This window comes from Gossypium raimondii, chromosome 11 (assembly GCF_025698545.1).
Source record: "Gossypium raimondii isolate GPD5lz chromosome 11, ASM2569854v1, whole genome shotgun sequence".
Classification (NCBI taxonomy): domain Eukaryota; kingdom Viridiplantae; phylum Streptophyta; class Magnoliopsida; order Malvales; family Malvaceae; genus Gossypium; species Gossypium raimondii.
The window spans coordinates 60,049,836-60,064,529 of record NC_068575.1 but is presented as its reverse complement, the minus strand read 5'-3'; the positions used below and the strand labels follow the sequence as shown (position 1 = coordinate 60,064,529).

At 31.4% G+C, this 14,694-nt stretch overlaps 1 protein-coding gene across 3 annotated transcripts; it reads left to right on the top strand.

Moving 5' to 3' along the window:
- The first annotated feature begins 2,737 nt into the window (after nucleotides 1–2,737).
- On the top strand, nucleotides 2,738–8,522 carry LOC105802133 (protein BONZAI 2). 3 transcript variants are annotated; one of them, XM_012633597.2, is made up of 16 exons: nucleotides 2,741–3,154; nucleotides 3,461–3,508; nucleotides 4,429–4,577; nucleotides 4,676–4,724; nucleotides 5,016–5,072; nucleotides 5,287–5,475; nucleotides 5,562–5,696; nucleotides 6,046–6,107; nucleotides 6,206–6,308; nucleotides 6,391–6,505; nucleotides 7,026–7,102; nucleotides 7,185–7,322; nucleotides 7,420–7,584; nucleotides 7,728–7,841; nucleotides 7,912–8,008; nucleotides 8,087–8,522. In XM_012633597.2, exons 1-16 carry the CDS (start codon nucleotides 3,011–3,013, stop codon nucleotides 8,176–8,178), a joined length of 1,734 nt encoding a protein of 577 aa, XP_012489051.1. In that variant the 5' UTR covers nucleotides 2,741–3,010; the 3' UTR covers nucleotides 8,179–8,522. The 3 variants fall into 3 exon arrangements, with proteins under 3 accessions (XP_052480051.1, XP_012489051.1, XP_012489053.1); XM_012633599.2 differs by having other exon boundaries at nucleotides 3,056–3,154; nucleotides 4,389–4,577; XM_052624091.1 differs by having other exon boundaries at nucleotides 2,738–3,154; nucleotides 7,912–8,522.
- The last annotated feature ends 6,172 nt before the right edge of the window (nucleotides 8,523–14,694 follow it).

Sequence of the window (14,694 nt, the reverse complement as noted above, 5' to 3'; positions counted from 1 at the left end):
TTTAACATAATAAAATGTAAAATAATAATTTAATGAAGGAAATTAATTGATTTGGTATGACAGTTCTACTCTTGTAAAAAAATTATTGTCGCAAATTACTCGAGTACTGGGTTAATTGAAAAATTTTAAAACATATGAGTAAATTATATATAATTTTTCACTTAAAATTAATTGTTTTTAAAAATATAAAAATTATATATATATTTTTTCACCAAATTGAGTTTCACAATCTCTAATATATTGCTAGTTGTGAAGTGAAATAACTAATTTAAATGCATTAGGGATTTTCCAATGGGCCAAAAAGAAGCGGATTTTGGAGTCAATTGACCCACTAACTTTATCAAACAAAGGTATACCATGGAGCATGAAAGTTTCATTCATGTTTGTTATTATTAAAAGCAAACATAATGTTTGGTAGAAAATATTGGACCACCCCTATCTTTCCTTACAAAGGAGAAATAAAAGAAATTGTAGCCATGGTATTATTATTATAATAACATGGCCAATTGGTCCACACTCTCCTATCCCCATCACCCTTAAGAGCCACTCTTGTGCATACCAATTCACTTGATATGGCTCAATTGGTGATACTTCCCCCCCTATCAACCTACACATTCCTATATTATTTGCCTTGCCTTCTGCCTTACCCTTTTTCTTTCTCACTTTGATAAAGGGATGAAAAAAGAAAAATAATGGAGTACTATTTTTTATTATTGGAAAGAGAGAGAGAGAGGGATCGGGACCTTACAATCCAGTCGAAACGATTTTATTTTTGATGCATTGACATTGTATATAATTCTATGCATCGTTTGTGAATCAAATAATGATATATCAACAAAAAAAAAAGTTAAAACTAAATTCATTATGTTGATGTCCATTTTGAAAGAGAGGTTGAAATGAGTAAATAGTTGGCAATCTGCGAAAAAAAAAATTGAATAAAATGGCTTCGAGATTTAATCCTCGAAATATCCTTGGATGATTAAGTTACTAAAGTTGCAAATGGAAGATAATATATAATAATGTTCTAGAGTAACAAGGTGTGTGCAAACCTCGCTTGTGATGTGCATGGGAATTTATATGCTTTGTGTCCTATGTTTAATAACCCTTAGATAGTTGTATTTGTCTAGACTTCAATCTGTGTTTACTTCCTTAAATCCGAGCCCATGAAATCTTAGACATTAAGACATTTAATTTTAATTTTATTCATATATATTTTTATTTGAATATAAATTAATGCATTGAAAGTTAACCCATGATATATCTTTAAAATTGATTCCTTACTCACCACCATGAAAAACCCAGATGATTTAACTTTAAAGATTACGTTTTTAATTTAATTATTTTGATGGTTTAATCATCTATTTGTTTTGTATTGATTTGAGTGTCAAATTATATTAGTTATCTAGATATAATAAAACATTTTATCATCAAATTATGTTTTTACATGTTAAAGTTGGAAATATTAAAATATTCATGAGGTTTTTTATACAATTAAATACTTATGAGATGAAAAATCTGAATTATAATACACATTTTAATTGCTTTAACCCTTAAAATATTTGCAAATTTGGTTTCAATAATTAAATCTAACATAAATAAAAGAAAACAATATAAAATACAAACATATTTTCCCCTCTTATGGGTGGGATTGACTTGATGAAAAATGGTGGGGTAAGCACTCTGGAGCAGTTGTGCCACCTTTCCCCCCTGCAGGCCGCATCATTACCATGAATGCCATCAATGCTGACTTCTAAATTATATAGGAATCATGTAAAATTAAGATTTTTATTAATATAATTACACTTAATTTTTGAGTCGATCAAATATCTCTATTATGTCGATATAAAATACGGTTTATATTGCTATATATTTAACTATTGAAATTTGTTAACTAAACTAAATAATTTACTTTAAACATGAAATACATTATTTTGATAAAATTGAAAGGCCCATTTATGATATTCAATCATATCTTACGTTGAAGGGATCGACTTTCGAGCTTTGTGTAGATATTAATTAAAAAAAGAATGCTAAACACAGGACAGCGTGTCCATGTACTTATTATAAGCTGTCAAGAACCTTTCTTTTAAAAAAAGAAGTTGTCCTTTGGATGCTTTGATATCAAGGAAATTCCAATCCAATTCTTTAAGCAAACTCATTGATTCATTGCTTACGAGGTTGATTCTTTAACCATTTTATACTATTTTCTTCTTTTAATCTATTTTGTCTTCTATTTTTCATATCAACTTATTTACCAAATTACATTTCGTATTCGCAATAAATAATTTTATATTTAAATCTTAGGCTAAAGTAGTTAAAAGAATTTGTTAATTAGTTGAATTGGTCGGATTTTTTTAAAAAATGTTAGGAATACACTGTTTTTAGAGACGGTGTAATTTTTTGAAAATTTCATAAAACACGCGTCTAACACATGTTAGCAGAAAATTCACTCAATTGAACGCATTTTCACATTCTCTCTAAAAAAATTAACCTATATAATCAATTAACATATTTAATTAATTTAGCATAAATTTACTGATAACTCATAGTAATGACTAATAAACACGTTGTTGCTTTTAAGGAGCAATTAAACTTTGCCACATATTGACCTACCTTGAACTTTTGAAGTGATTTGAAATCACAAATTTTTTTTCTTCAAGTAAAAAAAAAAATATTATGAAAATAAAGTGGCCTCTATAGGTATATCTAACCTAAAACGCGTTTTCTGTTTATTTTGGAAAAAGAAAGAATGTGGGCTATTTGCCCATTTCCAGACATTGTCTAAGAGCTTGAAAGAAGCTAAGTATTTTACTTTGTCTCCATAATTTTTAATTTCCAATTTATAAAAAAAAAAAAAACCAGTTCACCTTCACCCCCACTCTCTCTCTTTTTCACTTTTGAATTATTTTCTTCTTCTTTTTTTTCCACTATATTTTTTTTTCTTTTTTGGGTTCATGCATAGGCATCATTTCTCGGGTTGAGAAAACAGAGCTACTGAGTATAGTTAGCGATGGGAAATTGCTGCTCGGACGTTGGCGGCGGGATGACGGCTATTGGTGGCACCGCCCCGTCGACTTCCACTAGCAACCAAAACGACGCTGCTGATTGGTATTTCAAGTCTCATGGCATACACGGCATCTTCTCTCAGATCGAGGTCCTTTTTTCTTTCTTTCTTTTTTTTTTCAGTTACTTCTGTGATAATGAGTAGAGTGCCTAGTTTTTGCTTAGGATAAAAGGTCGAATCTACTTTGTTACCGAGTAGCTGATTGGCTAATTGATTTACCGAGTAGAAATTTTGGGTATTTTAGTATTTAAATTTGGAGTTCTTGATTTTGATAGTGTTGAATAGATAAGCTGGTTTCTGATTCATTTTCTCTAAATTTTGAGCTTTTCTTCTTCATCATCATCTTCTTTGCGAACTCTCTGCTGTTCATTGACGATTCTGCGCAATGTTTTGCAGTTATCGTTTTCTGCTACGAATTTGCGAGACCGGGATGTGTTCTCCAAGGTATGTAAGTGTATGAATGAACTGCAAAACTGACGCTAGCTCTACAAGCAATGATGTAGTTAAGAAATCCAGTGCCTTAATTTTGCTGTACCATATTTGACCGTGTTGTTGAAATTAACATTATGTGAAAAGAAAAAGTCAGTAAATTTTTTTGGAAAAAAAGTTCTTAATTCTAAGCTTAAGGGGCAACACGATGATGTTGTATTAGTTGATAGCTGGTATTAGAATTTTTGGAGGGTGTTTTCTATGTGCGCTGACTTAATGATGCGTTTGAATAAGTGGAATTAGGAAATAAGGTTCGAGGAGTTGGAAGTGGGGAGTTGAAGGCAAGAAGTCTCATTATATGGAGAAAGTCTGTCGCTAAACCTAAACTTAGATGCCGTATAGATAGGTTAGAATTAAATGGTGCATTTAACGCAACCAATGAAAAGATGCTAGCTCATCATGCACCGAAGAAGGGTGTGGTGTGTTCTTGTGTGGTTAGCTGTCAGAGTAGTAGTGTCGACTAAAAGTTATGGATCATCCTATGTTTCAAGGATAAAATGTGCAAGGCACTCATATTGCTAAATACTTAAAGAACTCCTTCATTAACCCCATAGCCTAAATGACCAAGCAATATGAGCTTGATGAATCCAAGGATCATGACACTAACTCTATGGATACAGCCATTATCTTGATTGAATCTTTAGGTAACAACTTGATATGGACAGATTGGTAAATCTAACATGCATCAAAAGTAAGTCTCTGCTTAGCTTTGGTTGAATGCTTAGTTGGCCTCTTACAACATTTTCATTTGCAGTTTTTGTATTAACTAATAATATTTATGTACTTCACTCTCATGCTTTATTCTTTGGTCACAAGAATTGTATTTTGTTTGCAGAAAACTTAGCCTGATATCTCATAAGTTTTGTTTGCTTTAGAGTGATCCGATGGTGGTGGTTTATATTCAAGAAAGAGATGGAGCATTTACAGAAGTATTTCGTACTGAAGTAGTTCTGAATTCATTGAATCCTACATGGATAACAAAGTATACAATTACTTATCAATTTGAGATTGTCCAAATATTGCTGTAAGTTCTATTCTTCAAATCATATTTTTGGGTTCAGCAAAATGATTATTTGATTTGTTTCACTGTAATTGAACTTGTTTGATTTTCCATTATCTCAGGTTTCGTGTCTTTGATGTTGACACTCAGTTTCATAATGTCGAAGTAAAGGTATATTTGATTAATGCTACCTTTTCTTGTTCTTCCTCTTCACTCTGCCTCCTTAAACAGTTTAGTTTAGAAAATGATAAACTTGATGGATTTATATTGTATTTGTTCTAGTTGTTTGGGATTTGTTTTCTCTGTAGTAGTTTTTTACCGTACTTATTTACATTTCTTTTATTCGGAAATATGATTTGACTTTGTTAACGAACCCAATTTACAACATTTCTCCTAATGTTACCCTCCTAATAGAGCATACAAGCATGAAATTTTTGGTTGATAACTTTCACTCCTTCACAGATGCTTAAGCTGGAGGAGCAGCAATCTCTAGGTGAAGCAAGTTGTGCATTGTCAGAGGTATAGACAAGTATCTTCTTAGTTGTCTTTCCTTATCTAGTGCCTGTCCCTGTTAACCAGGGTATTTGAATACAAAGTTCTAATATAATGGAATGCCTGGGGTTTAAAATAAAATAAAATGTTCTTCGCTTGCTGTTTTGCAGCTTATGCTTAATTTCATTTACTTTACAATTTTCAATATAGTTAATCATCAAATAATCTTTACATCTTACAGATTGTAAGCAAACCAAACAGGTCATTAACCTTGGATCTTGTACAAAGGGAGGAATCTGTCCCATCAACTCATTCCCAACACCGAGGAAAGTTTACTGTGCATGCTGAAGAATGTTTTAGCTCAAAGACTACAGCAGAGATGACGTTGAAGTGTTTAAATTTGGAATCTAAGGATCTCTTCTCAAAAAGCGTAGGCATTGCTAATTTCAGTTTCTCTCTCGAATTTGATCAGGAATATTAGTTATCTTTTGGTTTACTTTTGGACTTGTCTTGCAGGATCCTTTTTTGGTAATATCAAAAGTCGTTGAGAGTGGTATGTCTATTCCTGTCTGTAAAACTGAAGTCTCAAAGAATGATCTCAACCCAACATGGAAGCCGTTATTTTTAAATATTCAACAAGTAGGAAGCAAGGTATAGCAAGTTCTTATTTATACTTTTTAACAATGATCTCCTATTTCTTTAATTTCTTACATAGCAGTGCAAGTTTGATCGTGCCCAGACATGCCTTATTTGGAAACAACCATTTTTTTCCCATCAAATTGTTTATTCTTCTTGTTTGTAATCCTGATCTTGCTCAAAATTCAGAGATCTTTAACCATGGAATTGGTTATTGCTTAACAGCTATATAAATATGCAGGTTTTTGCTTAACATGTGTAGATGGTTTCATCATTGATGTTAGGCATTTGTCTGTAAGCTAGCCTCCACTGTTTCTGTTTCTTGCTTATTTTCTGAATTGTCATTTTCAAAATGAACTTGCAGGATAGTCCATTAGTGATAGAGTGCTTTAACTTCAACAGCAATGGCAAACACGATCTGATTGGGTAATTGTAGATCTTACTTTCTTATGTTTCTTTTCTTTTAGACACCTGCTGATGTAGCTTCTTTTTTTTTTTTTTTGGGGGGGGGGGTGGTTTATCAGAAAAGTCCAGAAGTCATTAGCAGATTTGGAAAAGCTTCATAGTGGAAGGGAAGGAGAAAATTTATTTTTGCCAACTCCGGTTGGGCATGATAACCAGAACAAGGTTTAACTATTTCAACTGAAAGTAATTGCACGGTGAACTTTCTTTTCAGCTTTATTTTACTGATTTGCTAATCATGATGTAGGCTTTAAGAAGCAAGCTTTTTGTGGAAAAATATTCTGAGACAGTCCAATATACCTTCCTGGATTACCTAGCTGCGGGTTTCGAACTTAACTTTATGGTTGCTATTGATTTCACTGGTACTTTCCTGTTTACTCTTATAATGGACATTTGACCCATTAAAATTCTGCCAGTTGCAATCCTTTATGTCAACTATTAAGCATGTCTCTTTTTCTGTCTTTTCCTATTATGTTTAACAACAGAACATGCCGCATCTTTAATGAAGTTAAATATGAACATAAAATCTGAACTACAGCGAACTTTTTGGATGAAGATAGTTTAGTGAATTAAACAAATAGTTTTTAAGGACACTTCTGCTATTATCCCTTCTTGCTTCTCTCTGTTTCCATTTCCCCCTAGCTTAACAATTTTTTTAGGGTGAATCACCTAAAACTTGCTGTAAGTATATAGGTCTTAGGTTTGAATGATGCTGCAGTTCTGCATCTTAAGACTGTAGGATTTACTTTAATAAATCTGAAACTAGTTGAAGTGTGATATGGCTGCATGTGGAAAGCTTCAGGCTGCATGTACCAGTTCAGCAGAAGTACCATAATACATTCGTACTTTTTTTTTTTTTAATTCTTATTTCTGGTCTATCAGCTTCAAACGGAAATCCCCGGCTCCCTGATTCCTTGCATTACATTGATCCATCAGGACGGCTGAATGCATACCAGAAAGTAAGATATGGATCCCTTCACTAGTTCCCTTTTCTTTCTTTTCTTCATGTACCTAAGAAAATGTTGCGCATCTTTAAACCAGGCAATCTATGAGGTCGGAGAGGTATTGCAGTTTTATGATGCAGACAAGCGCTTTCCAGCTTGGGGATTCGGAGCACGGCCCATTGATGGTCCAGTTTCTCACTGTTTCAACTTGAATGGAAGCAGTAACTACTGTGAGGTAAGCTGTTGCTAGCATCAATCTATTTTCTGTATCTTGTACACTCATCTCTTGTGCTCTCTGTTCCTCAATATTAACAAAGTACCGTTGTCTCCAGGTTGAAGGAATTCGAGGAATTATGATGGCCTACACCAGTGCCCTTTTTAACGTGTCTCTTGCAGGGCCAACACTGTTTGGGCATGTGATTAATAGAGCTGCTATGATTGCCAGCCAATCCCTGGCCAATGATGCTAAAAAATACTTTGTTTTGTTGATAATCACGGTAAGATATAGAAAAAAAAAGGGCTGGCTTTCCCTAGCAGCTGGACGAAGTTCATATAAACATTTGGGCATGTGATCTTGTATTCTTGACTGGAAAAAGGTTGCTAATTTTGCCACTGCTTCTGATGGTTAATATTGCTCTAGGATGGGGTAATAACTGATCTCCAAGAAACCAAAGATGCCCTTGTAAAAGCATCGGATCTCCCATTGTCGATTCTCATAGTTGGTGTTGGAGGAGCCGACTTCAAAGAAATGGAGGTACTTGTTATTTTATATCCCCCCATTTATATCCATTAGAGGGAGAATGCTAACCAGGTCTCGTTTACAGATTTTGGATGCAGACAAGGGGGAAAGACTAGAAAGTTCGACTGGACGTGTTGCTTCCCGTGATATCGTTCAATTTGTTCCATTTAGAGATGTACAAAGTAAGTCATCTACTCACTCCGATATTTCGGAAATGTTTCGAATTTGGGATTATATAACAATTGATTTTCACTTTGCAGACGGGCCTTCTGTTGTTCAAGAACTTCTAGCAGAGTTACCATCACAATTTTTAGCCTACATGCGAAGTAGAGAGATTAAACCATGCAGTTAGATTTTTATACAGAATGTACATATCAATATTATTGTTCGAGTTTGCCTCTTATAAGTTGTAAATGCTACGGTGGCATAGCAATGCTTAAACTTGCCTTGAAAGAGCCAACAGAATGTATTGGCATTATGACGGTAGATTGAAGATTAATCAGTCGACCAAAAATCACAGGGCTGTCGGCAAATTGTTTGTCATATCCATCGTCCACAATGGGTTGTATAGAGACGGATTTACAATGACTGCAACCAATGAAAGAGGGGGCAAAACCAATGGGAAATTGTTTGGTATTGTTTGTGACTACACCCATTTTTTTTCCTTTTAATAATGATTGGCTGCTTTTGGAACAATGTTCAAACTCAAATTAGTAGCTACAGTTTCTCCTGGTTGAATGGTGGCAGCCACTCGAGCTTGCGGTGTTTGTCCAAAGCTAGGAAAAAATTAATAGCTACGGTGATGTGCAACACCAAGCATCGGCAGAGCATGGTGGACCGATATTGTACTTGAAGTCCAGGCTGAAGAAAAATATGAGATTTTCATTTGGGGTTTAAATTTTAAATGAATTTTAAGTTTAAAATATATAGTATTTTATTTACGGTTTTAGGAAAAATAAAAATACGTGAAATTTAGGGAAAAATAAGTTATTTTCATTAGAAACTTTTATATAATTAGAAATGTTAAAAACAACGGATCTTTAATTTAAATTTAAGCAGTGAAATGATCTTGAATTAAACACTTTTTAATATTACACCTTTAATTTTAACATTTCTCATATTTCTATTATGAAAAATAGGTACCAAACTTGTTTTAATATTTTATTTTCGAAAAATAAACTTTTAATCTTTTCCAGTTTTCAAAATATAAATAATTGAAATTAGTTTCTGAAAATAAAACAAATTTCTCAAATGAAAGGGAGTTGGATTTTGAAAACCCTATATCACGACATTATTTCTAGATTGGCTGCAGATTACTCTTTACTCAAATTTTTATTTGTGCTCATTAGTTTTGACGCCTTAAATTATTATTTTTTAAAATCTTGATTATAAGGTTTTCGAAGGTTTTCAGAAATTATCATTCATTCTTGTTTTTTTGGGGTTTACTTTATTTCTAGTTTTTAAATTTAAAAGTTATATTTTAATATTTTATATATTTTTTAATTTTCATTTTAAATTATATCACATAAGGTTTTACGTGTTATTTAATGGTTAAATTAATGGTTTTAGCAATGGAAGGACATGATTGATATAACATTCATAACTTGGAGATATAGTTTAAACACCTAAAGTTTAGGGGCCAATTTAAAATGAGAGTTATAATTTGAGAATGCCTAGTGCAACATGTAAAAGATATTTTGTGGATTGAATCACAAGTGAAACAAACAAACAAAAAAAAAAAAAACTCAAAATTTTAATTGACATTAATCTCACTGCTAATTTAATCCCTTCTAAATAACTATTTGGGCCATAAATTTGGTAACAACTTCAACATTAGGGTTTGAACTTTTGTTTTGTCTAAATTAGTCACTGAACTTGATAATTATTCCCATATTGGGGCCTAAATTAGGTAATTGTTATCATATTAAAACTTGAACCTTTATTGCCCAAGTTAATCATTCAACTTGACAACTGTTCTCGTATTTGAACTTGAACTTGAAAATTATTCTCACATCGGGTCTGTACTTTAGGGTTTCTAAAGAAATATCAGGAACTAATTTAGACCAAAAAATTAATACCTCACGTGAGAAATAATTGTCAAGTTCAAGCTCTAAAAAATAATTTACCCTATTTAAAACCCTTTTTTTTACTAGGGTAGAAGGGGACATTCAAAAAATATTCAACATACAAGTCATTAGAAATTCTAATACTAGACCAAAGACCATATTGCTTCCACCTCCCAAACGTATTTGAACTATGAAGAGGAGACTTTGACGAAGGAGTGGGCCTAAGTTGTCTATTAAAGTTGGGCTGAATATAGAATTATACAAATTCCACACATTCTCTATTTTCGGCTTTTCAAGTCAACCCCTTGTGGAAAAAAAACCCAAACAAACAAACTTGATGACCAGAGTTTGTACAAATCACCTTTTTTTTTTTTTAAAATGCTATTTTTAGGTTTTTTTATTTACTTTTTTTTAAACGAAAAACATGTTTTAAGATATTAAAAAGACTTTAACATCATCATAATTTTTTAAATAAATATTTTGTTGATATTTTCAACCCATTAAGTTTTACTTGACCGGTGATATTTATACTTATATATTAAAGTAAGGTTCAAGCCGGTGATGTCTATACTTATATATTGAAGTAAGATTCAAAGGTTCTTTGTCATGCACATGGCACACACCTACTATGCTTCTTCTTTTTTATTATAAAATGGTTAATTCAATATTGGTATTTTTAATATGCGTAACTTTGAGATTTAATCATTATACTTTCATTTCTAACATAATTTGGTCTCTATATTTTTATAATGTAATTAATTAGTTCAAATAGTTAATATCGTTAACTTTTCAATTAAAATGTTTCGTGGTTATATATAATTTGAAAGTAGATTTATAAATCCAAAAGGTTGAGGGATTAAATTCTTGAAAATAAAAGTAGGAGGACTAAATTTCAAATTTACGAACTGCAGAGACTTAGAGTCATGGTTGCTTGAACCATACTGAACCTGTCAGAGTATCAATCTGGTTCGGAAAGAGGTGTCAAACCAATTGACCTACAAACCAGTACAGACAGGTTAAACCAAGCTAAAAACAAGATTGAACTGGTTTTTAATTTTTTAAACACTTTTCTTTTTAAGGATTTATTCAATTAAATCATACGAAATAGTGGCCTGACCAGTTTGATAACCGATTCTGTTCTGAAAATCTTGCGTAAAGTATATTTTAATTGTCACATACTAAAATTAGGCCTAGAAGAAATAGGAATTAAATTTAGATTTTTATTTCTTTAAAGCGTAGGGTAGGAGAATTTAGAATGCCTTAAAAATTATTTTTGTTAAGGAATTAACAAGAATAAGTTTGTTGATTTGATTCAATAGCAAAGTCTTAACTTACCCATAGGTCCCAAGTTTAAAAGCCGTGCACCTTTTAGCCAAAATATTTTATTTTCTTATTTTTACCTCATAAAAGTGCCGAATTTTCAAAAAAGTACCAGCCCAAAATTGTTTATTTTTAATTTAATCCTTAATTTAAATTAATCCTAATCCTAAATGAAATCATAAAACCTATTTCAAATAGGGAAAATAATTTTACAAATAGAAAATCTTTTTAAAACTTAGATTTTTTATATGGAGAATTTTTCAAGAAAAACTCTCAAAGTTCATTATTCTCTTCTCTATTGCCGAGTCAATTTTCAATCAAAAGATTTCAAGGTTTTCAAAATCGTCCCTCTCCTCCTAGTAGATTGTTGAACCTCTCATCCGATTAAGGTTTTTGTGTCTTCAAATCAAGTGTGGGATCGAAACTTAAATCATTGTGTATCAATTGAAGTAATAGAAATTATGGTAATTTGTTATGCGAACCCTAATGTGCAAACCCATAGGAGGAATATACACGTGAACCCACATATGTGAAACCCCACGCGAACCCCACATATATGTGAACCCCCATGTATGCGAGCCTCACATATAGGCGAACCCCCGTATAGGCGAACCCCTATGTATGTGAATCCCCATATATGCGAGTCATATGTATGCGAACCCCACATATTTGTGAACTATATGTGAATCCCCATGTGCGAACTCTGTATGCGCAAACCTTATATGTGTGAACTCTAAATGCGAACCCATATGCAAATCCTTATATGATTTAGTATCTGATCCTCTTAGTATATATTATGCGAACCCTACATATATATGAACCTATTATGTATGTGTTAACCGAACTAAGCATGTTAATATCCCCATGTTAATTCGCATGAAAAAATTGTATATGTGAAATTATTGCATAAAGTAATTGCATATGTGAAATTGATATGAATTAATTGCATAAATACATGCTAATGATTGTTAGTATGAAAATTCATACACCGTATTAAAAGGTAAATGTGTTTGATAAGCATAGAAATCGATTATTGATTGGTAAATAGCATGACATACTGAATTTTTGTGTACAATTACATGAAATCGGGTATGAAAGACAGAGGAGTTTTGTAGGAGAAAGTGACAATTTAAGTCCACACCAAAAGTCAGTACTGCACGAAATAGGCGGCAATGTCACTGAAAGTCAGTAATTGCATTGCATCATGAACCTAATCTGTACATACACTGGTTAATGAATGTTCCTTTCATTATGCTTAATTTGCTCAGATGCTACAAATTGAATGTTTTACTATTGCACAATTATGCGTAGTGATTTAAAAATTAGACTCACAATGAGTTGTTATAAGCTCACTCATTTTTTCTTACCTCTCAGGTAACACAAAAAACTAGGGACGTGAAATGGCATCGAATGAGCGCTTGGACTAGTAGCTCATTTTTTTTTATTATTTTAAAGTTTCCATTAAAGTTTTCCTAAATTATTTTTTAAGTTGTAATTATTAATTATTTCTTGCTTTTATATCTTAGGTTGGGATTGTTTAGCTTTTTATTTTAAGCATGATACTTAGTTAATACTCTGATAATTACATGCTAATTGATTTAGAAAACTATTATTCTTATTATTGTTTTCCTTGCTTTGCAAAATACTTAAAGTTTTAATAAGTTTTTTAAAACTTAACCATTTTTCTCAAAATTTCTCATTAATAATGTTGTAATTGGATTGCTAAGTAAAGTTGGTTTGATTAATGAATGTTTTCCCTAAAAATAAAATAGTGATTTTCAAACAATCCAACTCAAACAAAAGAATGGCTTTACATGATCATTTTGATGATCAAATGTAACACCTTTAACTTAGCCGAAACTCCTAAGTCAGGTCGAAGGTGTTATATTAAATTTCCAAATTTTAGTCTATAATCTGATAAAAACAAATAACTAACTCAATGCAAAGCGGGGTAAACCATTTCAGTTTTTAATATTTTATAAAATATATTTTTATAAAATTTTTTTTGAATATGTAGTGACATGCATTTATCGAAGAAGTCAAACACACTTAGGGTGCTCCACCCATTAATGCAGTACCACATCCCACGAAATAAAAGAAACCAACAGTTAGCAAAAGCAAACAAGAGCCAAAAAAAAAAAGACCAAGAAAAATAGAGGACGGAAGCAGCTGAAAACCCATCGTCTTCCCCAGCTGCGCATGCAAGTCCGATAATGTTTCCGCGTTGAAATAGATCAACATTTTATAAAGATAATCCAAATTAAGGGTGAGTTTGGATGGGCGGTGCGTTTACCTGCGGTTAGTGCAAAAATAGCGGTGGCGGTGAGATTAGATACTGTAGCAATATTGTAGCGTGAGAGAAAAAGTAAGTTAAACGCACCGCACCCAATCGCCCATCCAAACCCACCCTAAGGGTCTATCACGTTTTTGTTATACAATTATGTATTTTATCAAGAAAAATTTAAAAGGGTGTTTACAATCCCTCACTTTTTATTTATTTATTTATTTCGTGTTTTAATACTCAAATAGAAGAAAAGTGAGAGGAAAAGAAATGTTAAATTTTTTAATATTTAATAAAAAGTAGTTTTGTCCTTCAAATATTTTATTATTATTTAACTTTATTTTTAAGTTTGTATTCAATAAAATTTAAGACTATCTTATTATAATATTATCAAGATGGAAAAAATGGAATAACTTTTAATTTTATTTTATTTTTGGTATAGTCACATGTATCATCATCCGCTTTATAGTTTGAGCCTAATCTTGTTCGAGTTAGGAGAGGTATTCAGATAAAATCTACTAACAATGTCGATACCAAAATTTAAACTTAATCCAAATACATGGAAAATAAATCCATTCCCACTCCTTCCAGACACTTATTAATTTTTAAAAAATATATTTATTGATAATAAACAATCCTACAATAAAATAAAAATGGAATAAATAGGTTTTTCTTTGGATTATTAGGAACTTTTTATAATTTGTTTCAAAAAATTAGCCATTTTATCATCCACAACTATCTTTTTAATTTTGTTTTCTAAGACATTAACAATCATTTCATTATTGTTTTAAATAAAAATATTTTTATATATTATGATTTATAGACAATATTGGTTTTATTATTATATATTTTAGATTAATTTAATTTTAATTTTATATGTTATTATGTAAAATATTAAAATTGAAATATTAATTTAAAATAAATCACTTCCTTTTCTTTTCTTTTCTTTTCCTAATATATCATTTACTTTCTTTAAACTTCATTTCCTTTCTTTTAATAAATTCTATCCAAACTTAGGGTTTAGAAAAAGAAAATTGATTTCTATAAACAAATAAGAAAATTTCTCAATCATACAAAGGCATGTTTATGTTTTATCCTTTTTTTCCAAATTAGTACTTAAACTTGTACTTTATGATACAATTAGCCCTTTCTTCTAACAATATTAAGATGTGATGATGTGACATTCTAAAATTATGACAAA

What these genes read in the sequence shown, in the direction of transcription:
- LOC105802133 (XM_052624091.1), top strand. Translation starts at nt 3,011, where the DNA reads ATGGGAAATTGCTGCTCGGACGTTGGCGGCGGGATGACGGCTATTGGT. An exon ending in GAGATTGTCCAAATATTGCT is followed by an intron (nt 4,578 to 4,675) that starts GTAAGTTCTATT and finishes CCATTATCTCAG; the next exon opens with GTTTCGTGTCTTTGATGTTG. An exon ending in TTCATAATGTCGAAGTAAAG is followed by an intron (nt 4,725 to 5,015) that starts GTATATTTGATT and finishes ACTCCTTCACAG; the next exon opens with ATGCTTAAGCTGGAGGAGCA.